This window comes from Mchenga conophoros, linkage group LG17 (assembly GCF_057382185.1).
Source record: "Mchenga conophoros isolate Kocher_MC1m ecotype Shallow Benthic linkage group LG17, M_conophoros_male_GT1.1, whole genome shotgun sequence".
Classification (NCBI taxonomy): Eukaryota; Metazoa; Chordata; class Actinopteri; order Cichliformes; family Cichlidae; genus Mchenga; species Mchenga conophoros.
The window spans coordinates 25,551,858-25,577,903 of record NC_140542.1 but is presented as its reverse complement, the minus strand read 5'-3'; the positions used below and the strand labels follow the sequence as shown (position 1 = coordinate 25,577,903).

The 26,046-nt window shown below is 39.9% G+C and overlaps 1 protein-coding gene across 6 annotated transcripts in view; it reads left to right on the top strand.

Moving 5' to 3' along the window:
• Positions 1 to 707: 707 nt before the first annotated feature.
• Positions 708 to 26,046, top strand: part of ppfia2 (PTPRF interacting protein alpha 2) — a 184,709-nt gene continuing 159,370 nt past the window's right edge. For 4 of the 6 annotated variants that reach the window (XM_085252617.1, XM_085252613.1, XM_085252612.1 and 1 more), the window contains exons 1-2: positions 709 to 1,010; positions 11,374 to 11,632. In XM_085252617.1, coding sequence (XP_085108743.1) covers positions 11,384 to 11,632 — 249 coding nt within the window. In that variant the 5' untranslated portion in view covers positions 709 to 1,010; positions 11,374 to 11,383. Of the gene's footprint in view, positions 1,011 to 11,373; positions 11,633 to 26,046 lie in introns of all 6 variants that reach the window. The other 2 variants (XM_085252614.1, XM_085252611.1) reach the window with 2 other exon arrangements.

Below are 26,046 nucleotides of genomic sequence, written 5' to 3'. Positions count from 1 at the left end.
GGTAACTTTTACTTAGCCCACCTTTCCCTGCATTTTTTAAGAACGTTTTTTTTTTAACATATAGTGTCTTTCTACAAGCAGCTATTACAATCTCTTGAACAAAATATTACTAAAAATCTTATATGATCTGATTCTGTGAGAGAGTCCCTGATGAAAAGAAACAAGCTAGTGTAAATGTTAATGGCTTTTGTATTGGACAACAACTGTTTCCTAGGTAATTGGACAAACAGCCTTCGGGACTGAAGGCAGTGGTGGCTGACCCCAAGCATCTCCCAACTACAGCGTTTGGGAATCTGGCAACGACCATCTGTGTGGCTGGAAAAGGTGAACATCGCTTCTGGTGGCATCTGCCTGACTGAAAAAAGGAGCTTTCCCCTGCCCTTTCTAATTGGTTGGCGGAACGCTATTTTACATTTTACAGAAGTACTCTCAGTACTAACAGATATTTTATCATAGTTTACTGGCATACATTGAAGATATTTCGCTTTTTCACGTTTTATTTTAGTCAGAAATAAAATCTTACACCTATTAAATGTAGCAGGCTAAATCAAATATTTTAACACGCTGAACACTTTTATTATTGTTGTTGTTATTAGTAGTACTAGTCGTATTATTATAGGTCTGCACATAAAGAAAAGAGAATTGCACAGCTGCAACTTTAAGACTCCACACGCCTCCCCTCCGTCAGCTCCTACAATGGTCTTTTCCAGCTCCGCTTATCACAGCAGAATTTGTAACATGCCATAATTTCTTAACCGGTGCGTGTGGATCCCCGGAAATCAGATGTCATTACCCGACCCGGCTAATTTGGCGATCGTTCCTGCTCTTTTGTTTTTTGACAATGCCAGCGGCGGGGACCAGCCGCACCTTTAGGGTCGTATCCTTGGCGTCGCTGGCTCTTTGCACTGAAGAAGCCTCCTAGGATTGTCCGCTTCATGGTATAGCTTGCACAGACTGCAGTTGTCATTGATCCGCGGCCAGAGCCTCTGCTGATAGTAAAGGAACAAATTGTGAGTATGCACACTGTTGCCGCCGGTATCGCAGTGACCTACATTGCCCCATTCCTTCGGGCTCAAGGTGATTTTCTGCGGTGCCCCTTTTATCTCCACAACTCTGGACTGATGGGGATGTTGCGGGGAGTAGTGAGCGCTTGGTGTGGAAGCATACGTGGTGTCTATAATGTATAGATTTCGTGTGGTTGACATTGTGAAGCTCTGCCGGAGAAATAAAAAAATCACGGCCGGCTGTCACAGTGGAGAGACATAGCAGAGAGTTGAAGGGGGGCGGGATGCAGACTGAGAGGCTGGCATGATGTAATGCACTTGAGACAATAGCCAAGGATTCTCCCCAATTATCATTTCAGAGAATGAGGCGGAGTTGTTACAGTGGTGTCAAGACGCGATCAGCGCCGCAGTCAGGCCGCCTTGGAGTGTGTGTGTGTGTGTGTGTGTGTGCTTAGTAACGCAAAAGGACGAGCTGTCACATGAGGAACAGCTGCCCCTCCTATAAACAACATTATCACCGGCTATTACAGAGATGCAAGGAGGAAGAAGGCATTCAACAGACTCCCCCGTCATCCATCCATCTACTCACCTGCCTCTCCATTCACACTTTTTATCCTGTAAATGGATGAATGAGTGAACAGACACACTCACTCACTCACACACACACACATCCAGATGCTGGCTCGCTGGTAGAAGGTTAATTGCTGTAGGCAAAGCTGTGATTTCCCTCTGATCTTGCCAATTAATATTAACATTTACAGGCGTGCACGGTGAAGAGATGTGACAATATTTGCATTAGTAGGAATTCCGACTTGTGAAGCTGTGGCACATACTTTAAAGTGTGACACAGATACATTATGCAAAGCTAAGATGCTTAATTTAATGGGGTTTTTTTTAATAAAGTGTGTGACTTTCCAGTTAGGGACCCCAAACATGCAAATACACCTTCCTGCCTAATATGGCTGGTGTGCGGGCAAAGCTTTTATTCCCCCGAGGTTTCATTGAGAAAAGTGGCAACCTGTGGAAGAAGCTTTTATGTGCATAAAATGATCGTTTAAGGTCCTCTTTTAAAGCCCAGGTTTGACTGTCACTAAACCTTCGGTAATGAGGAAGGTAAAATGTTGCGGTGAGGCAGGTGTGGTGGTTACAAACGGCACAGTTCAAATCACCTCCAACTTGAGCTTTATTGCCTTTTTGTTCACCTCGATCAGTGCTCTTATTCAATCTCCATCGATTCATGGTTTGCATGACCTTCCTGCAGGGGATTGTGGGCGATGTTAAAGGCTACACGATGTCCTTTCATCCTTTCATGTGCATGCAGACTTATTTTCAGTTGAGCACACAACCAGTGAAAACACACACACAGAAAACCCTTCCCCCAGTCACAGAGAAATGGAGACACACACACACACAGACATACACTTGATGCTCAGCCTCATCACCCTTTCCCGGCCTTCCTAATGGCAGAATGGCCTCCTCATCCCATCTCTGTCTCATTCACCTTTTACTACCAAAGCTTCACATGAGAGTATCAATGAGTGCTGAATACTATTTTTGTGATGTAATGTATTACAGTTGCACAAGCTATTTTTCATGTACTGAACAAAAGATTGTGGTTTGGACTAACACACTGTTTCAGGAAGCAGAAGCAGCATTTGCTGGTAGACTTTGTGACTATAATTCTTGGGATCGAGGCAGATGGGATTTCAATCGCTGAAATAAAACATACTATAAAGCTCGAGAGCGTGTTTGGAAGTGTGTTTCTTAAGGCAGGTAGCTTGTTCTCAGACTGCTGTGGAATACATTGATGTTACCAGGATATCCTCTCAAAAATAGTGGTACAGTAAAAGTCCATTTCTATGCCTACAGATAAGCTGAGTATTAGTATTAATAGGGCTAATTGTAGGACCTCAAAATAACTATGTGTGCTTTTTTGAGGGCCAATAGATGTCTGAAGTTGGTAAGGAAAAGGTATATATTTGGACAATTTCATCTAGATTTATCAACCAATATAAGGAGACAGTCTATCTTTGTCCAAAAACAACAAGTATTGACAAAAATATTAGTTCTACTCTTAGATTTTAAGGTTTTACTATTTACTGAAAAGGATTCAAACAAGTTTCACACAGTGTCTGTCGTGTATCTTGCATCAGTGGTTAACGCTGTGGTTTAATTCCTGGGGCCTTTGTTCTCGTTGTGCCTGGTGGGTTTTCTCTCATTGCTCCAGTTTTCTGCCACAGTCCAAAGATGTGTGTTAGGTTAATTAGTGAATCTAAGTTGTCTATAATGGCAGCCACTTGTGCCATAATGCACTTAATTAATAGGTTTTGCATGATTTCAATACCTTTTAATTTTAACTTCCATTTTGTTGCTGATGTTTTCTGTCTTGACTAAACATAACTTCCCTTCTTTTATTTATATATATATATATATATATATATATATATATATATATATATATATATATATATATATATATATACAAATAAAGACAGAAAACATCAGCAACAAAATGGAAGTTAAAATTAAAAGGTATTGAAATCATGCAAAACCTATTAATTAAGTGCATGAGAGAGGGACACTATATATTTATAGTGTCTATAAATATATAGTTTCTGTCTGTATTTTCGTGCTAAAACATCAGAAGCTGTAGAATCAAAGTTTCTGCAACCTGAAGTGTTCCCATGTAGCAGAGGACTTTTGATTCCTGCTTATTCTTTTTGGTAGTGTAGTGTTGTATGAATATTACTAAAGATGTTGTTTCTTGTACATGTAGAAAAGGTACTTTTGGTTGCTACCTTGTTTCCCGAGGGTTCTCCACAGCAAATGGATCCACAAATGGATGTTTTGGCAAAAATCTTAAACTGGATGTCCCTCCTGACAGAACACTTCCGTTTAATCCTGGCTTGGGACTGGCACTAGGAGAATGTGAGCCTGTGTCCCCTAAAGCTGGGTTTGTGGGTTCTCCTGGCTTCAAAGTGGGTATCTTTTTCATGTAAGGTGAATGTGTTACAGAGGATTTATATTTCTGTGTTATATCTAGGTTTATTTTAATCTCTGAAAGCATACGCTGCTACCTGACATGCACCTCTCTAGAAATGAAACCGTATGTCACGTATATGCAGCCTGCAACTTTTGTGATTGGCCTGTTCAGTACTGTTGATTTCCTGCGACCATTTAACCACAGTTTTGGAACGGATCGGTAAGAGAATAACCAAAATAAGGAATAATAGTCATAGCCTCAATATAATTAATCACAAATGTCAGCAACCACCACAAGATAATTAACATGTGCTGCTGCACACACATGCTTGAATGCTGACAATGGTGCCACCCACTTATGTAGGCAATGTGGTAGGCTCTACAAAGACTGACCCAAGACGTCTAAATCAGCTGTTGGGCCTCAGTCACCAAATGCTAGGACCTTGTGAGCGCCGGAAATCGGAAATGGGGAATGTTCACCTTCAACGTAAAAGGTGCAACTTTTGAAATGTGTTTGTTGCAGTGGTAAGGCACAATTTGTATTCTGAAGGTGGACATTATGTCTTTTCAGCTTGCATCGCTCTTTCCACATTTTCACCATGTTTTGGTGAATAGTTTGCAAATGTTTGCAGACATGCATGTCTTTCACCCAAACTAATGGTGACCACAGCAACCTGCTAGCGACTAAAATAATGGTAAGAAGATTTTCAGTGCCTTAAACACTACACCACAGTTTCTTGCTAATGTGACATCTAAATTCTGCTTAAGCTCTTTTCAGAAACATCCTGGCAGGGAGATGCTGTATCAAATTAATGAATCACTTTCTCTCAGCCTACGAATAGATACGTATAAAAAGTAGTAATTAGCAACTGTACAATGTAACTTTAGTCTTCTTGTCAAAATTATTTAGAAACAATAAACAGATATTCCACTACAGTAGATTCCTGAGGGAAAAAAATGTGTTTTGATGACAGATATTTTTTCTGCTTTTCTACATCTGAACAGTAGCACTTAAATAATAATAATAATTTACCTACATCTTCAGATGTCCAAATAGGGAAGTAGGCACCCTGTTTATTTAAGAAGATCAACAGTAGGGAGTTAACAAAAACGGGAAAATATCTTAGTTCTGTGTTCTATAGCAGGTTATGACTGCTTCAGTGAATTGCAGGCAGGTTGGTGTTAATATTTTCATACAAGAGTATGGCTTCTTCTTTCTAACAGCCCATCACAGCACCATCACTTGCAAAACCAACTAACCATGCACATAACATTTCTTCTGAGATGCCCTTCAATCCAAGACCAAGATTTTGCAGACAGCAGTCCTGGTGCATACTTGCAATTCAACTTGTTGAAATAAGCAACCACAGAACTCACCTCTGTATGCAGTTCTGATATAGTTGATCAGGAAGGTGTTTGAGACCCAGCAGGAGTGGAACGGGGTCACCCTTTAAAATGACCACTTTGGAGCAAGAAATTATTTCAGGTTAACATCCAAGATCTTTACACTACAGCCATATTACTTTTGGTATGCCTACTGCAATTATTATAATATCCTGAGCAATCCTGTGTAATAGATTTGAATCGTTGTTTTCTTGACAGACTGTCTCTTGGTCGTCTGAAGTCTCCGTGGTACAGGGTGCCATATGAAGGAGATTTTCCAGCACTATGAGTGTACCATGCAATCTGGCCAGTTCCATTCACAAATATGCTGTGTCACTCTTTTCCCACCTGTCAGCCTGATATGAATGCCAAAATGGGAAAGAGCGGCATGCAACAGCTTTCCCATTACCCGTGGAGCTCATCAATCCAGTCTGTAGATGCACTTTGCTCATCTGCCCGCCAAGAAGTCAAGCACAAATATTACTTGAAAGTGCAATCTGTCATAAACCAACTATCCTGTCGGCTAACTGCTTGATGTGCAAGTAAAGTCTATTGTCATTAAAACAAATGGTTGTACACTCTTATTCATATTGTAAGAAAATTAGTTTTAATGAGTTTAACATGTTGCTACAAATGTTCAAAGAGCTGACCTTACATTTAGTTTTTTTAAAAAGCCCATAATGGGTTTTTGGGCCTACTTTATTTTTGCTTTACTCCTTTCTAAATTACCATTTCCTTGTTCAATGCGTTAAAGCATTAGTAATTTCATTCCTAATGATAACAAGGCTTTAAACACACTATTAAATAATGTCGGTTTTATTTTAGCCTCTCCAAAATTAGCCCAACAAGCATAGAGTAGTACAGCTTATCTCTAAAGCCGCAGAGTGTCGTGTTCAGGCCGCTGTCTGTTCTGAACACGCTCACACTCCACATGTCTTTTGATGTTTCCCAGGTGGTGAATAGTGCTGAATTTGCCTCACTTGGCCATATACCGCTCTAGGAACACACTGCTGTTTTGTGTGCTGTGCCTTATCTACTCACACAATTGTTCCCATTAATGAGATTAACTGAAGACATTCAGGAAATTAGCTGCCGTTTGCTGATTTGTTTCTGCCAAAATGGAGTGATTCTACATAAGTGTCAAATTTTACATCTGTCCCATATAGATACAGTAATTCACTGCCTGCTTGATTCTTACTCAGGGGAATAATCTTGTGGCTTAACTTTGTTTTTTTTCCCCCTGCTTGTCCATTTTCATTATGGGTCTTTGTAGATGTGCCGGAGGGTGAACTGCAATAGTTTAGATTAGGAATCAGTATGTCAGAGTAAATAAAACAAGGTCTAAGGTCATTCAGCAGCAATCACGCCTATTGTTGGACAAGCGGACAAGCATATAATGGGCAATTCCAAAAAAGCCATTTTTTAAATCTTTTTTACTTAAAATGGCTTTTAAGAAAAATCTTTCTGCAGTATTGTGCTTTGCATTGTTATCGTTTAGCTGTCATTGGCAGAATGCTTCAAATAAAGTGCCAGCCGATGTCCTAATGAGCCCACATTCTCTATACTTTGGAGGTGTTGCATCCAACAATTTCTGAAACAGACATCTGACAAACACATCAGACAGCGATGCCAGGTGAAGAGGTGAGAAGATGGCAGGATCTTAACTTCTCTGTCCAGCTTACTTTTCTGTGCACAACCAGCGAAGGCTTCCAAGGCAAGTCTCCCTCAAAACATCAAAAAAGATTATGGTTATGACAAAAAGTCTATTATGTGATGTAAAACTTGGTCTCAAGCTGTAGTCAAGAATTTGATGGACAAGGAGGGTACATATCCAGCTTTGTGTGGGTGTACCGTCTGCTAGGTTCAGCAACTTTGGCTGGATGTTGAACTTAGTCTCACACCTTAAACGCAGAAGTTCTTGAAACTTGCAAATAAGTTACTGTTTTTCAGCTGATATGCATTGTTAGTTGATGAGCTGTTTTTGCACTTGACTTTTCTGGCCATCTGTTTTAACAAACTGCAGCCACACCAACAGCTTCTCCGTGTAAGCCAGTTTGAGGTCGACTCTGAGTAAAGGTTCAGAAAAAAAAGTTAGACCTAGTCCAAACTGTGAAAAATGGGATGCTATCAGCACGCCCCATTTTTCACAGGTAGTCTGTTGCTTCCACTGTTGGGAATTATTGATCAGTCCTGGAAGGCTTGATCTATAGGGTTGTAGTGAGCATATCGACCAAGCAATCGAACAGCAGACGCTGAGACTACAGCCCTTCTCCAGGCTGAAGAAATGATACATGGTCCTCCACCAGTGTGATGTACAACACACAGGCCCTCCTGTAGTGACACTGTTAATTATGAATGCTTTATGGATACTCACCTGCCGAAAGGAACTAAGAAGGCTTAATTTTTCCCAAGTTTTCCATGATTTTTATCGTTTTTAGCATTGCAATGTCTTGTAGATGCAAGTTTTCTAAGGAATTTCCTCCCATCTAGCGCCAGGAATGAGCTTGAATGCCAATAGGCAGAGAAGGGGCTTTGGATTTGTTGCACTGATTGAGAAGAAAACCTCACTCCTACCCCCCTGAATAATTCATTGATTGGCATATGGCGTGTAGAGAAAAGCCCAATGATCCCTGCATGTCTGTCTGTGTGTATTCTTATTTCAACTGTAGTCCACAATGAGTTCAATTGAGCGTGTTCCTGTTCCCTCCCATCAATGATTTCTGCACACTTTTACCCTCACATTTAACCATCTTTAACCAGCTGCACTAAATTTAGTCACTTAAATGTCATCCGGTTCTTACAACACTTTCACTCAATTGCTAAAAATGTCAGTTTCTCTCCAAAAGTATCATTCTGGCAGATAAAATCTTACATATTCATTATGACAAGCGTTCATGACAAGGGATAGCCAGACATGCTAAAGGAATTTGTGGGAGCTCTCCTGGTACACATTAACATAATGTGCTGTGATGTTTCATTGCAGTGGAAATGAGCATAGAAAAACTATCAGTAGCCTTTCTGTCAGGCTATAAGAATTATCTGTAGATCAAATAGCTGTTTTAATAGTGGTCAAAATGGCTTTTCAGTTGTCAGGAAATAGTACTGTCACTGCTAATGAGTGCAATCTAGACAACATGTGCATCCCAGCTGGCAATAAGAGCTCTCAGTCCGGACATTCTTCACACAGCCCACTGTGGGTGATTATCTATTCAAGGGGAGTACACTAACTCTTACCTGTCACTGCTACTGCTTCACACTAGAGAGAGAACTAATAACTTGCTGCACAAACATGCCTTCCAATAGCAGCAAATACTGAGCAGCAGAGGAGCATTTACCCACAAAAAAAAACACATTTTGGGAAAACTTTATCCATAAGTTATTGTCAACAGAATATGCTGTACTTTTTGGTCTTTTTCTTGAGTAAAACTAGAGACTGATCTAATGGCTTTTGAATGGAATAATTATCCAGATAAGTGTCGTACTGAATGATATGGTTCAGTGTTTTTAAAGGTTGCTTTTTATGACTAAGAGCACAGGGGAAAGCAGATCAGACAGTGCATTTTCTCTCCATATCTATTGATTTTTCATAGACAGTGAAATAATTTAAGGGGCAGTCACGGTGAGATCAAAGCATAAGGTGCAGGAACAGGACAAAAGGGGATTGTATGTGCCGTGAAGCAGAAAAAACATCCTCAGCACAATTTGCTTTCTACACAGCTTAAAGCAGAAATAAAGCGCCATCAAACAACAAAATGTGCCTGTTTCTTGCTGCTTTGACGAGACAAATGTGATCAAGCCTAGGAGATTAACACCAAAAACGTAAAATTTTAGTAAACCTGAGAGTTAGGAGCAAGGTTTGAAACATTTTGACCATGGAAGAATCACTTGGAATCAATAAAAGTAGAAATTAGAAATAGAAATTAGTATTTGAGACTCTAATAGCCAATTGTATGCTTTGTTTTTGCACTAACATGTATTGAGTCATAGTCAGATGAATTACCTTCTACTTAAAATGCACCGCCGTTTGTCCTCAGTCTGTCCGCCAGCCGGCCTGCTCTCCCAAGCGATGGGTGGCATGTGCAGTGTGTCCAGCCAAGCAGCATGCAGGCTTCGGCTCTCTGGTCTAAATGGCCGCGGATGGTGGCTGAATAGTGAACTGGTGGGAGCCTGGACGGATGCCTGGAGAAGATATGGGAGACCCCATCTTACTGCCAGAACATGCTGAGACACAGACCTGGCATTGTAACCCACCCAGAGGGGACCAAGTCTGGGCAATAGGATATTGTTTTCTCACTAAATAAACCAAGTCTAGGACCAGACAATGAGAAAGTATGGTCTAGCACTGGAGCCAGAATTATCATTAATTTATAGGTATTTTGCATGTTGCTTCCTGAGTATTGCACAGGCTAAGGACATCTTTAAAGACTATGGGACATGGTTGAAAAACAACTGGGCCAAATTAGACTGATAGTCTGTTAATTTCATCTTTATAAATGCAGCTGATACCGATATTGTCACCACATAATGTTTGACCGAAATTGTCATTGTAGTTGCTATATTTTTCTATGAACACTTGCACTTGTTGAGCTTTTGACTACTCCTACTACACACTTTTACAGTTAAGACGAGAATTTAACATGCATAAACACCAAAAACCATGTAACACCTGAAAAACATCTGCCACTGGCATGTTTTCCAGTATAGGCAAGATGGTGACCAGTAAGAGTGAGAAATGTGACGTTCTACACAATTTTGTTGAATACGATCATACCATGGGCACCTGTAGTGCACATATGTGCTAAAAATAATGGGTATAAGTACAGTAGGACAAGATTTGACATGTAGAAAATTGCTAGCGTAATACTAGCTTAAAAATATGTAGAGTTGTTGTTTAATGAGTAGCTAGCTGTTTGCTAACCTAGCAAACAGCTGGTTTTAGGGACTTTGAATGTAAGATGTTAGCCTTTCTACTGTGTAGCTGAATAAAACCCAGGTTATTATCAGAAGTACATGGCTTGTTTATAACAATAAAATATATTTATGTAAAACAGTTATATTGCTGTAAGAAGGTATAGGCCTTCCCAACCTCTTGCAGCTAACTTTATTTTTTTAAGCTGACTTCCAACCTTGATACCCTCAAGGCAAAAAATGACTCTTTCCACTCTATAGTGGTAGAAAGTCATGAGAAGTGAGCAATGAATAATATCATTCAAACTTATAATTTTCTTTCATGGTCTGTGTTGAACGGGCCTTTCTAATCTGTGTGGCACTGAGCTACAAAAATACAGTGACTTCCCATGGCTCATTTCTTTTTTTCTTACTTACCTGCAGTGATGCAAACATAACTTTAGCGTATGAACCAACCTGGACATCCGTTAGAATGATTCCTGAAGCTTTCTAAAAACCCTGAGGGGAGCTGGAATATTGCTTCACATATCCACTATAGCATAGATATGGTGTATTATGCAACTCGATCTGGGCTGGCCCATTAAACAGCACAAGCATGAAATCTAGGGCAGAACGCCCAGCATCCCAAGACGTGTCTGCAGCTTTGAAACGCCGGGGTGACGCTGAGCCAAGCTCCAACTGTGTCAGGCCCAGTCACATGCACGCAGCCATACAAACAGAAGTGTGTGGATATTTACACAGAGGCATGCGTACAAAACAGAAGACATGGACAGACATGTTTGCTTTCCTATATACCCTTCTCTATACAAATACTCATCATTCCTATGAATTAGAATTTGGTTCTCATCCATGCACAAACCCACTGTTATTATGTCTTCTTTCTTTTTCTTTTTCTTTTTTTAACTACAATTTTATTATTAGATATGTGTGGGTCCAAAAGGGAGTATGCTGCCTCTTATTTGAAGTTGTTCAGCAACTGTATTGTAATATGGGTGACAGTTTGTGTATGTATTATATGTAAAAAAAAAACAGCTTAATTGGAAAGTTCAGAGTGTAAATTGCCTATTGTCTAATTTCTGGTTTTTCGTCTCTTCAGCAGAGCAAAGATGATGTGTGAAGTGATGCCCACGATCAGCGAGGACACAGCTCTGAGCCAACGCGGCTCTCAGAGCAGCGCCTCAGACCCGGACTCACATTTTGAACAGCTTATGGTTAATATGCTGGACGAACGGGACCGGCTGTTGGACACATTGAGGGAAACTCAGGAGAGCCTCGGTCTGGCCCAGCAGCATCTACAGGATGTCATCTATGACAGAGACTCGCTGCAGCGGCAGCTCAGCTCCGCCCTGCCACAGGTAAGCAGCTTAAATCCCTGTTTTCAAAAGGTTTTTTAATATTATTGTGGAATCTTTGTATCCTTGACTTTTTGAAATTGCTGACATGACAAGAACAAAGGATTGACATGCAATTAAAGTAGGAAGCTGGAATAATGATGTGCTTACAAAGGATGTGTTGTGACTTCCATGACACTGGGATGTCGTCTTTGACTTATTTTATGTGTGTTTTGTCATAAATTTGCTATAAAAATATTAAAATATTGTCCATCTAAACTTTATACTTTCTAAAACTTTCTTTGGTTTTATTGTTTTAGTGTCCTCTTCACAACATAACCTAATTTCCAAACAATAGTAAAGGCTGATTGCCAATGACTTTATTATTGTAAGGCAAGTCAAATACAAAACCTTTGGTTAGTTTTATGAACAATTACTTGGGTTAAAACGGACCCTTTTACAAGAAGGCAAAAGTCTCCTTCCTGCATCTTTTTTCTTTCTTTCTTGTTTTCTTCATTGTCACAGAGAGGAGTGGATGCTAATCTAAATGTATGCCTAAGCTGTTTTTTAACCATCAAATCAATGTCTTATCTCTGACTTTGTAAACACTGTAGAGAAAAAAGTGTGAAAAGTCCAACTCTCATGATTGATAGAGGTAACATGCTGACACATGCATTTCCAGTGGATTATACAAATAAGAAGTACTTTTCAGCTGAAACTGGTTTTGGAACAAGTCTTGACGACAATACTGCCTTTCAAACATTTGTCATTTCATCAGACATTTTGCACATACGTAGTCATTCCCGACATAAATCGAACTTCACCCTCTCTTTAAATTAACCACTATTATCGTTTTTCATGTTGGGCACCTGTTGCATACAGTCTTGTGAAAAATTAAGTACACCTCATAGTTCAATAGCTTGTAGAATCACCTTTAGCAGCAATAACTTAACAATCCTCCCATAACGGCATTTTCTGTATGGCTTTCTCAGTGTTCCACATTGTTTACGGAGGGATTTTCACCCACTCTTCTGAACGGTGTTGCTTTACTTTATTAAAGTTTGTTGTCATCCATTTATGGACAGCTCTTTTGAGGTCCTGCCACAACATTTCCATTGGGTTGAGATGTGGACTTTGAGTAGTCAAACTTGTTGATGATCAGTTAATTAAGTACATTTGATTAGCAGCACCTGGCTGCTACTTACTGCTAATTCCTATGGTATCAATAAGGGTATACTTAGATTTTACAAGACTGTGAAAACTTGTTTTTCACATGAATGTAGAGTGTGGCTGTATTGCTTTTTATTTGGCTCACAAATTGTTAAAAAAATAAATTATATATATATATATATATATATATATATATATATACATATATATATTTCATTATGCTTAAATGAACAAGGCACTAGTACTGTGTTGTCTTGGAGTACCATATATTTTTCCAGTTTAGTGACTCTCACCAACCACAAATACATTTGTAATTTTAAATGAACTCAACACAGAGGGAGCTTATCAATTTTAAGACAATGAATTTAGTGTATTTGTTGCTTCCTATAACTACAAGTAGGCTCCAATTACAACACCAGTTTCTTGTAGATAATTTTGTAAGTACTTGAGAGTGTACAACAAATTGCATATTAATGGGTTCTACTGTGCTCTTTTGCTCACTGGTTACGGATATCTGCAGTGCTGAGTTTACCCAACCTAAGTGTTGTTGAGATAAATGCATGTTTGAGATCATTTAAAATTTCAGGCATAACTGAACATTCAGTGTGCATTCGCCTGTGTGGGTTATATGACAATGGCAACCTGTCTTGTTTGAAAACAAATAATCGAAACACATTTGTGAGGATCTTTGAGCAATGCATACATAGAAGCCCTTATGTAATGATTCCTGCAGTAAGTGGAGATTAGCTAAAACTGTGTCAGTAATTCTAGTCACATGCCTTTCCCACTCTGTTTCTAAGAGACTCTGAGGGTTTGTCGGTAAAGAGGACTTTGTTCACAGGAGGTGCCAGACTTTTTTCTTTTTTTTTTCTTTTTTTTTTACTTCTTGCCCCTTGGCCTTCAGAATAATTTGAATTAACCCATTTTCACCTTTTCTGATTCAGATCTCTGGACCGTGTGTCCCAAGTGGGTAAAAACCTGCTTTTTACCAGAGTCAGCCTTTGCTATATTTGATCTTGAATTCATCTCAGAATGCAGGTTTGAACTTGGGGTTATGTGGTCTTCTAGCTCATGTTTTAGCCTCAGGGCTTTTATCCACCTCAGAAGTTACACGGTGAACAAAATACACAGTTGAGAGAACCAGACAGACAAAAAAAGCAAAAGTTAGGCACTAACAAATTCTGTTCATAGATGCTTTTGGGTTGTTATTTTTTTTAGCTTCTAGGACAGCCTACACACACTAAATAGAATAACAACAAAAGGCAACAAACCTACATCTCGTCCCATATTTGAATGCATGTCTTTAGGCAGTCTTATATTTCTTCTCCATCAAACATACTCACTTTTTTTTTTCTCCAGAAAAAGCATCCAAGGTTGCCAAAGTGAAATAACATTTCAATTATCAGACAGTTTTGCTGATGTCCGCCGGCAGTAAAGTGCTACAATGATGTATGGGTTGTCACTGTGTAATGACAGAGCTGACATACTGTTCTGGTGCTCTTCCTGGCATCTGGATTAATTCAAACATCACTGGGATCTTCCTAGCAATGTCCTGGCACAAACGATTCTATTAATTATGTTGATGGTGTCTTATTGGGCTGCATGATATCAGCATTACTGCAATGGTTCACGTAGAGGTTTGTTAGACCTTGGCAATTATACAGAAGCATTTGGTGAAGGAAAGAGGTGCCCTGTTGTGCTTCTGTTTAATATGCAGCTGATAAGAGTTGTGCTTGCAGCTTCTGGCTTTTTGAGCAATAAAAATGAGATTATTTCTAAGAAGCAGCCATCACCTTTATTAAGGATGTCTTTGCTCTTGATTAGACTGAAATGATTTTACTGCATCTGACACTTCTTTTATAATGGGACTTCTTTAATAAAGATGTCATTTTGGGGGTCGGTAGTGCAGAACAATGCTCAGATAACCATGTAGTGCGATTCTTAAAAGAGGGCAATAGATAGCTTCCAGGTCTTTCTCCATTTTGTGTGTGTGATTGCTAAGGAGATGATGAATGAGAAGAGAAAAAGGTTTTTTGGTGGTGGTGGTGGGGGGGGGGGCAAAAGTGGCCTCATTTAAGCAATAGGCAGGCTGTGAATGTGTCTTTACTGATATCACTCCTCTGTTCCTGAAGCCCAGAGCGCTGGCAGGATTAGATGTTGGCCCACCACAAACTTGCTTCCTCTTGTTCTTCTTTCTCTTTGTTCCTTCTCTCTTTGTTTCTGCTGTGGCCACCTTTTTTTTTATTGTTGTGTTGCACTTTGCCTTGCATCTCCCTCTTCTCCTCTGTTTTTCAACTCTCTCTCTCCATCCGAGGTCACGGCTCCGCTGCTCGTCACGACACTTTCGACTCATCGGAGTGACATTTGCCGTCCCTGACGCTTCCAGCAACACATCCCCGCTTACATGCATAAAAATTCGGCAGTACCCCTGGCCCTTCCCTGATATGCCTCCCCACCCCTACTGCCGACTGTCCCTTGTCTGTCCATTCTAGATTTCATCAGCCTATTTTGTTGTATCACAGTGAAATAACAGAGACAACCATTATTTGTTTGTCATGCACTCAGTGCTGCGTGACATGCTTTTTCTGCAAAGAGGCCTCTGTGGTAAATGGGGAGCACTGCTGTCATGTGAAAAGCCTCATATAGGTCCACATTTTGCATTGCTCTGTGTTGAATCTGGAGCCTCTTGGAAACAGAAATATTCTACACCAATACTGAATAAACAGTTTAAAAGAAAAGTGTTCAGACAACTCAAAGCCTGTAACACCATCCACATGTGAGCCTTCTCCATCCCCCAACAGTGCCTGTATTGTGACACATGCAGGGAAACTGGCAGACAGGCAGCTTTCTCTGGAGCGCCCAGCTGTGCGTTACTGTACTGGAAGGACCCTGAGGGGCTGCAGAAGCCTTCTTCCCATGCTGTTTATTTACTTTTGCCAAACATGGTCTCATGAAGTCTGCTGTTGCTGCTGCTGCTGCTGCTAATGCTCTCCTAGCAGCTTCCAATCCTGCTAATCCTCCTCAATGGCACCAGGCTCTAGATTTCTGCAAATACAGATCTGGGTTGTAGTTATACAGATGTCTAGTCGCGGAGATATTCTGAAGACAGAAAAAAATCATGTTTAAAGCTAAGCAGTATTGTAAATAAATTTCTTTCACAGTCAAAGGTAATAAAAGAAAGAATATACTAACCTGCTGATTTTAAGATGTAGGGAAGTGAAAGAAATCACATGACGCGATGGTGTTTTAAGACATAAATATGAAGAGACATGCAATATTTTTTAATGCCAATGAAATATATGATGAGACTATATCTTAAGGATCAGTGCATTCTAATCCCGTGCCATCAAATAAAGCTATTTTGTTACAAGCCACCTGCGTCTCACCATTACACATGAAGTGTCCTTTGGCATAGGCGCCTTGACGGACCATTAGCAGTATTATTGGCCATGGAGAGATTACGGTCGTGGTTTACGGGCCTACAGAGCTCATGTTAGGAGGCTGGATGTTGTAGAAGTCACAGACTGTGGTTCATGTCATTTTTGGAAATCTGTGTTGTGTGCTTGTCTCTCTCTTTTTTTTTTAAACTTTTGCACTTCACGCTCTGGTTGAATTCAGACACTGAAATGTATGTGGTTAATGTTAGAAAAGTTTCTTCAATAGTAACCCTGCATGTTTTAAAATGCTCCTCACCCCAGTGAGCTTTAATGTAATGCGAATGGGTCCTTCACCAGCCTCTTTTAGTGTTGGCAATGGGAGACCTGCCTTACTATTGCCATTGCTAAGGGATAGCTTGCAGTGAGATAAATGAAGTACTGCTAAAACAGCAGTTCCCCATTTATGCATCTTTAGGCATGAGTTTGTTTTCTAGGCTCAAAAATAGCAACTCTTAATCTAAACAGTCTCTAAACTGAGTTCATTCAGTTCACTGGTCATCAATAAAAACAATATTTGCTACATTTGATTCTCACATATTTTGGTGCCAGTGTTTTTATTGTGTAAACATTACATCTTAATTTTTGATATCAGACACTGCGGCTGTTTAAATCTCATTGTTTGGACTTTCCAAACTGATAACAGATGTTGATTCTGCTTCGGGCCAACAAAATAGTAATTAGATACCAGCTGATCTGAAATGAAAGCTAGGACTTGGCTAAATTATTGTATGGGTAGGTGCCTATTGATCGGTGGCTTGCTCATTCATAACATACTGCTTTCAGGAGAATATGTAGTGTGTTGCTTGTATCCCTTGTATAAAATAATGACTGAGCGTGAAAATATGCTTTGATTTCAGACAGTAATTTCAGGCTATTGTGTATTTATCTAAAGGTTACATACATCTCTGGTGTTTCTTCGTGTTTATTATGTTATATACTGAATTATATGATAATGTCATATTGTGTACTATATAATTATATCCATGGATGCCATAGTGTGTCACCACAAGAGCATCCCTATTAAAACTTTACCCATTTTTCCTAAATGACTGTTTGTAATCATGGATCGTACCACTCTGTGGAACTTCGTGGGGGTGAATGTTGAATAAAGAGGGAAGGCGTTGGGAGTCAGGTATTAGGGTGGGAGACGGAGAAGCTGTGTGAAAAGAGCAGTGCTGAAATGAAGTTGACTAAGCTTGAGAGTGGATGCGGGAGAACCTTTCTCTCCTTTACTTTCAAATTTTATTCCTGCTCACGACTTCCCCTACGTCTGCCCCCACCCTGTCTCTCTTGCATGTACGGGAGGCCCTTTTGGCTCCAGCAGTCAGCCAGTCAGCTGGTCTCCACCGCCAGTGCAGCACATGATTTTCCATGATTACTGTTATTGTTTGTGCCCCAGTTCATGCTGCCTGCAGGGTAGATCTGCAGATGATGCATGGCAGGAAGAGAGGAGGAGACTGCGAAGACAGGCAAGCGTGGACAACACAGGCATCTACCAGCAGTAACAGCCTTCCTTAAGTTGACCAACTTCAGAACATATTATAATACCTACATTATATACAGCATAAAAATGCATGTACAGTTATATAATGCTGCAAAATGTGGCCGTTACTTTATTGATGTCCTTAGTATTTTCTTCAGAAAAACTAAGCCCTCCTCATTTTTCTGCGCAATTTACCTCCAAAGCCTCTTCTCCCCTCTCCTCTTCTTTTCCCCTTTAAACTCCTTGGCACATGCGCGATGCACCTTACACTGTTTCTAATAGCAGAGTTCAGAGAGTTGATCAATACCCTTGAAAGGTTAGGGTGTGATTAAGTAGACAGTTCTAGCCCTCTGGATGAATCATCACTGCTCGGGCCAATGCCAAGCACTAGATTCTGGTCTAGTGGCTTGGCAGGGGAAACAGAGGAAGTAAGGTGAGGCTAGGGGTTCTGCTCAGATACACCAAGGTGACAAGACGGTGCAGAAGGATCTCCTGCAGATGTAATTATCTTTCTAATGAACACCGCAGTGTGGTGCCAGTGTGCTGTAAAGTCATGGAGCTCCAGGAACAGTAGATCAGATGAACAAGGAAACAGCAGCTGCTTGCATGTTAAGTTCCTTTTTGGTTGGCTGATTAGCTATAATTTTAAAAGTCAAAATGAACTTTTTGACTTGCCACACAGCGCTGGTTACTTACTTGCTTATACTGGCCTCACTCACCCCAGACATAATTTTCATTAAAAAGATAGATATTCTATACTATATCATACTTTTGGCAATAAATTAGACTTATGTGGTTCCAAAGTCTTAGAAATGAATAGTGAAATATACTGCAGGTCATTTTTGTTTGGATTTATGAAAAAAACCAAAAAACCCTCTCAGTTAATTTTATTAATCCTTCAGCGTTCTGCTCAACCAGTTGGTAGAGCACATTTTCAGGCCATACTGTATATCTAACTGAGGCTTTCACTGAAATTGACCTACCTTATTGAGTCTTTTCTACCAATTGGTTTACATCTGTAATCCCAAAAAATCCACCAGAAAGCACTGTGAATGTAAACGGTTGGCTCTTCTTATCCCGCTCCCAACCAGGAAGTCAGAAACAAAAAACCATCCAACATATTTTGAGTGTTTTTGATGAAACTAAGGTAGGACGATATTTTTTGATGTATGATGGTGTTAGAGGACTTACTAAACAGATGTATTCACTTGACAGCAAAATTAGAATTTCATGTTTAACAAGCACTATATGGACGCCAAACAATTATATGGCTAAAAATCACATGGTCCTGTGGCATGATACTCATGATACCATCCATCTTCAACCACAGTGTGTTTGAGGTCATGGTTTCATATGAAGCCACAAGGGCTGGCACTCTCCACCAGTATAGTGGCAACAAACCACATGAGTGGGGCTTTAAATTGTTCTGCCAAGCAAGTTCATCTGGCATCATCCACGACTTGTTGCTGTATCAAGGGGGGTCTACATTCTTCAATGCTCCCCTCAGTGAAAAGGAACAGAAGTTACCTCTAGGGGCCGAAGTGGTAAAAAACACTATGCAATCCCATAAAAGAACCTCAGCTCTTCACAAGTTTCAGCTTGGTCCAGAACTTGCACACCTCAGATGCATTGGTACTGTATGACCAAACTGCACCGGTGGAGCTCCCCTGATGGCAGACAAAGACTTGATGAAGAAGGGCCATGGAGCCTGTTATTACAGGCTCTGATGAAGGTCTGTTTGCAATAAAATAGTTTGACAAGAAATGTTTCAACCTCCTACACAATGCCTGTGGGTTCATGCTTCTTTCATCGGTCAAACGGTGGAGCAAAGAGTCCAGTGCAAAGATCACCATTCCATGCCCATCACTCAGCCCTGTATATAATTAGCATATGGGAGGAATGAAACTTTCTGATATGCTATTACACTTGTATAAGACAAGTTATAAGTTACAAGTTAAGGAGATGGCATATTCCACTGTTGGGATACATCCTTGACTTGAATACCTGGTTTACAAGAGGGACTGTGCCCTACTGGACCCGAAACCGATGGCTCTCAAAAGGTTTCTGCCTGGCTGTGTCTGAACCAAGTTAACAAGCCAGCATCTAGAGTTGGACAACCATGATTCAGCTCTCCAAGACCACAGAATAAATGCTACACCCTAAGACCCCAACGACCAAAACCACAAGCAGAACAGCTTGATTTGCACTGTTTTTATTAATTTTTTTAAAAACAAAAATGGCTTTGCACAGTAACATTCAATCAGAAGTGGCCTGAATGTCAGCATTTTGTGCTGTTTCACATTTTTCACATTTGCAGATTTAAAAAAATATGTATTTTGATGTTTGATATAATACTTTCCTTTAATGAAATGAAAACCAGCAATGGTCACTGGCATGCTACTAGAAATAAACTGTATCCAATGCTCTGGATAGTTTTTGTTGTTAATTTAATTATAATTTGTCCCTTTTTTCCCCCAACTGTATTATCTGCTGTACTTGTATTTGCATTTCATACGTTTACCATTAAGTGACATCTCAACCATTTGGTAGAGAACAATATTTTAAAAACTACAGGATCTATTGAAAGATGTATTACTCACCCAAGCCAATAAGAAATGAAAACAAAAAAAATTTCCATTGCTTTTTTCTTAGTGTGGACCCTTAAAGGGTTTAAAAAAACACACGATGGTGCGTCCCTCCTTAAACTTGTCAAGAAATAAAAATGTTTGATTAGCTCTTTATCACTGTATGGTGAGGCCACATGTATATTACTGTTAGCTTTCACCACCTTAGACCAAGAGCTTTTAGGTTAAATTCTTCCAGCACCCTACAAAATAGCTCGTTCCTTGGCAGTGATAAAATCTCCAGTGATGACTGTTTGATGTAAGCTAAAGATGCACTTATTAGTGGAAAGGGGGAGAACACCACAGCAGCACTCTTTCAGGCTGCCTGCAGAATTATTAAAAGGAGTCTAGAGAAGGGACGTAATTACTCAACCATGAAAGACCCAGTTGTAGAATAAAATATTTGGTGTTGCTAAGCTGCTGCTTTTAGTTGGCGATTGTAAGGTATTCATTTTCAGTGTTTCTCCACATACCATATCAGTCCTAAAAATCTTGCATTGCACGCATCTTAAATGAATAAAAAAAATTTTGGACAAATCACATGTATCTACAGGAACTGTTCGTCAACTGGCAGATTTGTCCGTCATATGAAATCACATGATTTTATTTAGTGTTTGGGGGGGGGGAGTTATTTTATTTTTTTTATACATTTTAATTAGTGTTTTAAGATTGGACATTTTGGTGTCACAATTTGGAACTGAAACAGAGATCTTCACTGGTAGGGGAGGCAAAACAACCTTACAAATATACCCCTGAAGGCCGCTAAAGTGCTACTGGTAGAGGATGACAGCTATGTCAGTGTTAGCATGCTAAATGCTATGCTGGAACAGCAGTGGGAGTTTTACAAAGATCAGATTCATCAACAGCAAAGTAAAAAAATAAAGTCCAACACTTGCTGAAGAAGAAGCTGGGCCTGGACAGTGACAGCATTCAAATTGAACCGGCCCATGCAAGGAGAGAATGGACGAGCCAGACAGATTGTGATCAGATTACAAAGATTTAAAGATAGACAATTAATCCTTTTATCTGTCAGAAAGCTGAAAGGTACCAGTCTTTATATCAATGAAGATTTTTCATCCATCAGGAACAACAGAAAAGAACTGTTACCGCGGCCAGAGACAGAGGTGATATTGCCGTCCTGAAAATGTTAAATTAAATGAAAAACCGAGGTCCCAGAACGCTGAATTTAAAAATTAGACTTTCAGTGATTTTTGTCATTTCTAGCTGTTATGATTCATCAGTTTGTAAATGGCCGACTATATGCTTATTCCCGGATTTTCCGGAAATGGATGGTTATAAGTTGTATAGGAAAGACAGAAACAGATTTGGAGGGGGCGTAGCTCTGTGTATTAATGACAATATGGCATGCAAACTGCATACCCTATGACTCTGTCTTATACAGGATGCTATTATGAATATTGAGCAATGCCAATTTAAGTTTGAGGCAGTGAATGTTGAGATGGTGGAGCGATTATTAATATCACTTCCTGATGATACATCCTCAGGTTTTGATAACATAGACAGTAAACTGCTCAAAGTTGCAGCCAAGTTTGCTAAGTTTTCTTCCTATATGACATGTATTTAATCGATGTTTGGCATGCAGCTTATTTCCATTACAGTGGAAAGAATCGAAAATAATTCCAATTACTTTTTGATTGATAAAATGAAATGTTATGGATTTTCACCAGTTGCTCTGTTCTGGATGAAAAGTCATTTATCTGAAAGGAGGCAAAAAGGTTTATTATAACGGTTATTTCTCAGATGGCTGCGACGTGAACTGTGGTTTAGTCCAAGGCAGCTGCCACGGTCCACTTCTCTATTCATTTTTCATGAACAATCTGCCATTTATCTCGGGTAAATCTCTTCTTGTAATGTATGCCGATGATTCCACTATGTTTTATTCAGCTAACAAGATTTGCTGAGCATGTTTGACTGGACAAGCAAAAATAACATGATTCTAAATGTATCTAAATCTTAGTTAATTGGAAGTAGACAACGTTTGGTAAACAGTCCACTACTGAATCTTCCCATAGCTGGATCAATATAAGAACAGGTCACCCAGATCAAACTACTTGGTGGTGCCACCTTTCATGGTCTCAGCACATGGGAAAATGGGACAGGGAATAGCTAGCTGGCTAGGAAATGCTTTTTCTACATCACTTCCTCAATCCTGAAAGATGTTATTAATGCACTTGTTCAATCATCTGGTCAGCAGCTAATAAGACGGACCTTAGCAGACTTCAGTTAGTCCAGAATAGGGCAGCCAGATTAGTGTTAAGATGGATCAAATGCATAATTAAAAAACTTTTAAAAAACATTTTTGGCTTCTAGTACAAGCCAAATTATACTATGGCTTACTTTTATTTATAAAGAAAGCAATACTGTTAAACACACCATATTCCTTCTCTGCTCAGCTGCAGTATCCAGATGAAATACAATTATTTTTAACAAACTGAATTTTAGTAATTCCTCGAGCCAAAAGCAAATTTTTGAAAAACTGCTGTATGCAATTCCTAATTTAAAAAACACATAAAAGCCTATTTACACAGTTTTTCATTATTGTAAATATCGTAAGAGGGCAAGGTTGTGACCTGTTTTTGATTCTTGTGTATTGTGCCTCAATGTTCTTGATATTTGCATGCTCATATTTTTATAACTGTAAAATATTACTGTGGATGTAAGAGCCAAATCATGTGGACATCTTTCCATCTACTTTATTAGATTATACTTGAGGGCCCCAGGAAGACTAGCAACCACTATTGTGGAGGCTAATGGGGTTCCTTATATATAAATAAATGTATAAAGCAAAAAGAAACTTTGTATTATAAATTACTACTGAAAAAGGTCAACTGTAGCTGTCATTTCACTTTTAAGTAAACATTGAAATAGTGACATTTATTGAATAATCTCTTTTCTTTAAAAAAAAAAAATCCCCATAAACCTTTAAAAGTGAATCATTCGCACTTAGGAAAAGACGTGCGTGGGCAGACGCACTCCACAGATTCTGACGTCATCTTCTCCGGTGAGCAGAAGTGCGTGTTGAAGCTTTTTTTGTTTGTAGGTGGAATAGAAAGGAGGATCTGCGATAGAGTTTGCATCACTGTGGGGAGAACTTGGGCATGACTCAGATTCTGGAGCTAGGAATACAGAAATACTTAAATCTTACTCTACATACGCACATGCACACTCCCAGAACACACACTTGTTCTTCTTGCAGGCTCTGCCTGAATGAATTAGAGAACTGGTCCCTTGAGAGCCACTTAAGTGAGTGAAATGAGGTTATGACCAGTACTTGCTGTGCTGACCTGAAAACGTAATCCTCCCTCCAAAAGCCACTAAATGTGTTTATTTTGACTCAACCACTGAAAAATATACACTTGTCATTTGCTAATGGTAAAAGTATAAATCAGTTGGTTTCATCCTGACATATAGTTATTTAATTACTGCAGAGTAGGCTGACTGAGGAGGAATCGAACCAGTATTCATTCATCTGTCGCAGTTACCACAATTTCCTGAAGACATGTTAGAAAATAAGTGTAATAATTTGATTCTTGTGGTATTTGGCAGCTGCACTTGATTTTTCGGTGGTATAGGCTGGTGTTTCTGACCATGCAGCTGGTCCCCATTAATGGATACCTTTTTAGCTTCAAAATGTTCCACTTGACAGCCAGAAATAGATCATGATGTCACTGACTCTTGGCACTGACTGAGAATCTCGTTCAAGTACTCCTAAGAGAGCCAATCCCATGATGATGTACTTGCTTCACTGCCTCGCAGTGCCCACTTATAATGCGCTGTGACTAGCTGTGTAAACCTGATGTGTGATTAATAAGAAATTACTGTCATGGGCTGGGTCTGTGACCCAGCATTTTGAGTTCATGATATATTGTGTATTTCTTTTATTAGTATGGGGAAATGTTAGGTTCTTGTTTTGTATTATTAGTTAGAACTTGAGGCTTCATGTTTTGTCATTTATCGTTTGGGTTAAACTCATCTAGCTCCTTTTAAAACCCCTAAGTGGTTCAGCCTTAGTTTTGTTATTGATCCCCGCATTTCCCCTTTTCCCTGGGCTTTGGTCTCACCTGCCATTTGTTTCATGTCTCATGTGTCAAGCCCATGTTGTTTGGTCTGCCTCATCATGTTTCCTGTGTTATGTTGTAAGAGTCCAGTATGTTCTTTGTTCATTGTATTTAGGTTCCCTTCCCCTGCCTTGTTATTAGGTTCATGTGTGTCAGTGGTGTTCCGATGTGTTAATGTTCCCATTGTTGTTTATTGTGTCATGTTTCTGGTTGATGCTGTCATGCTTGTGTCTTGTCATGTTTTTCAGTTTATTTTGAAAGTCCAGTTTTCATGTCATTGTGTTTGAGTTTACATTTCCTGTGCATCGTTATGTTCATCCTTGTCAGCTGTTTCCTCATGTGTCTCGACTTCCCCTGATCACCTCATGTGTGTATTTAAGTCCTCTGTTTTCTATGTTTCGTTGTCAGGTCGTCTGTTTGCATCCCCATAGTGTTTTTGTCATAGTTTATTCAGTGTTCATAGTTTGTCATAGTATTTTCACTGAGTTTCTTAGTCCTTTAGTTTTCTGAGTGTTCACAGTTTTCTTAGTTTTCATGGCTTCATGCTTTTTCATGTGCCAACATCCAAATAAAGGATCGTCTTCTGTTCAGTCAGGAACTCTGCCTTTCAGTGTCTCCTTCTGGGTCCTGTAAACTAAACTTATCGGCGCACCCCGCCGTGACAATTACAGCTCTAAAAAGAAGCGTGTGTGAACATTATGAAAGAACGGCTGCTTATTTCTAATACTATTAATGTTGTTTTTGTTTTTGTTTTTGTTTTTGTTTTTTTTTTGGCCTGTCCCGTTTGGCTCTTTTGCCATCAGAATTGTTGTCTAAAGGCAAAGAAAGATGCCCAACGGATTTACTTTACCAAACTGACCATCCCAGCCTTGCCGTAATGGTCCATTTGATTCACCTTTTATTGTTTATTTTATTTTCACTTAATGAATACGGGACAGACTTGACTGGGGGAAAGAAGGGGAGAAAGAAAGAGGGAAAGAGAAACAGCTGAGAAGAGGGACGGGGGAGAAGGGCAAAAGACAAAAACCAACAGAACGGGCAGAGAAAAAAAATGCATATATCGATCACCTGGATCACCTGCTGAGAAAGAAAAAAGAAAGCAAGCAGAAGAGAACAAGAGTAATAGAATAAACAACATCACAATGATATATGGGAATATGACAGTAAATACTAAATGTTAAACATTATTGTGCAGCACATAAGATCAACAGAACACAGTGTGCTTTGAGGTAGGAGCCAAAAAGGGTGTAGTTTGTGGGTGTGATCACCCGTGTGTACACCTGTGAGCATGGACGCGCTTGTTTTTTGTTTTTTTAAAAGGTTCCTTCATGTAATAATCTGCTAGAGGGTGTGGGGGGGCCACAGCCCCGTCCTCCAGGGCGTGAAGCAGGTGTGGAGGAGATCAAAACTCCAGACATCCAGAGGCCCCCAGAACACAAGAGACCAAGGAAGACCAACAGAGGGGCAGCTGCGCCACTGTCCCGGAAAGAGCTGAGGAGAGTCCCAGATGAGGGCTCACTCAGCAGCCGCGGAGCAGAAGCCAGGGGGAGTTGCAGTGACGCGCCCGTGAGCTGCGCCTGAGTGACCGAGCCCCAGGTCGAGAGGCCGGGGGCACCCCACCTCCGAAGTGGCCCGAGCGAGCCCC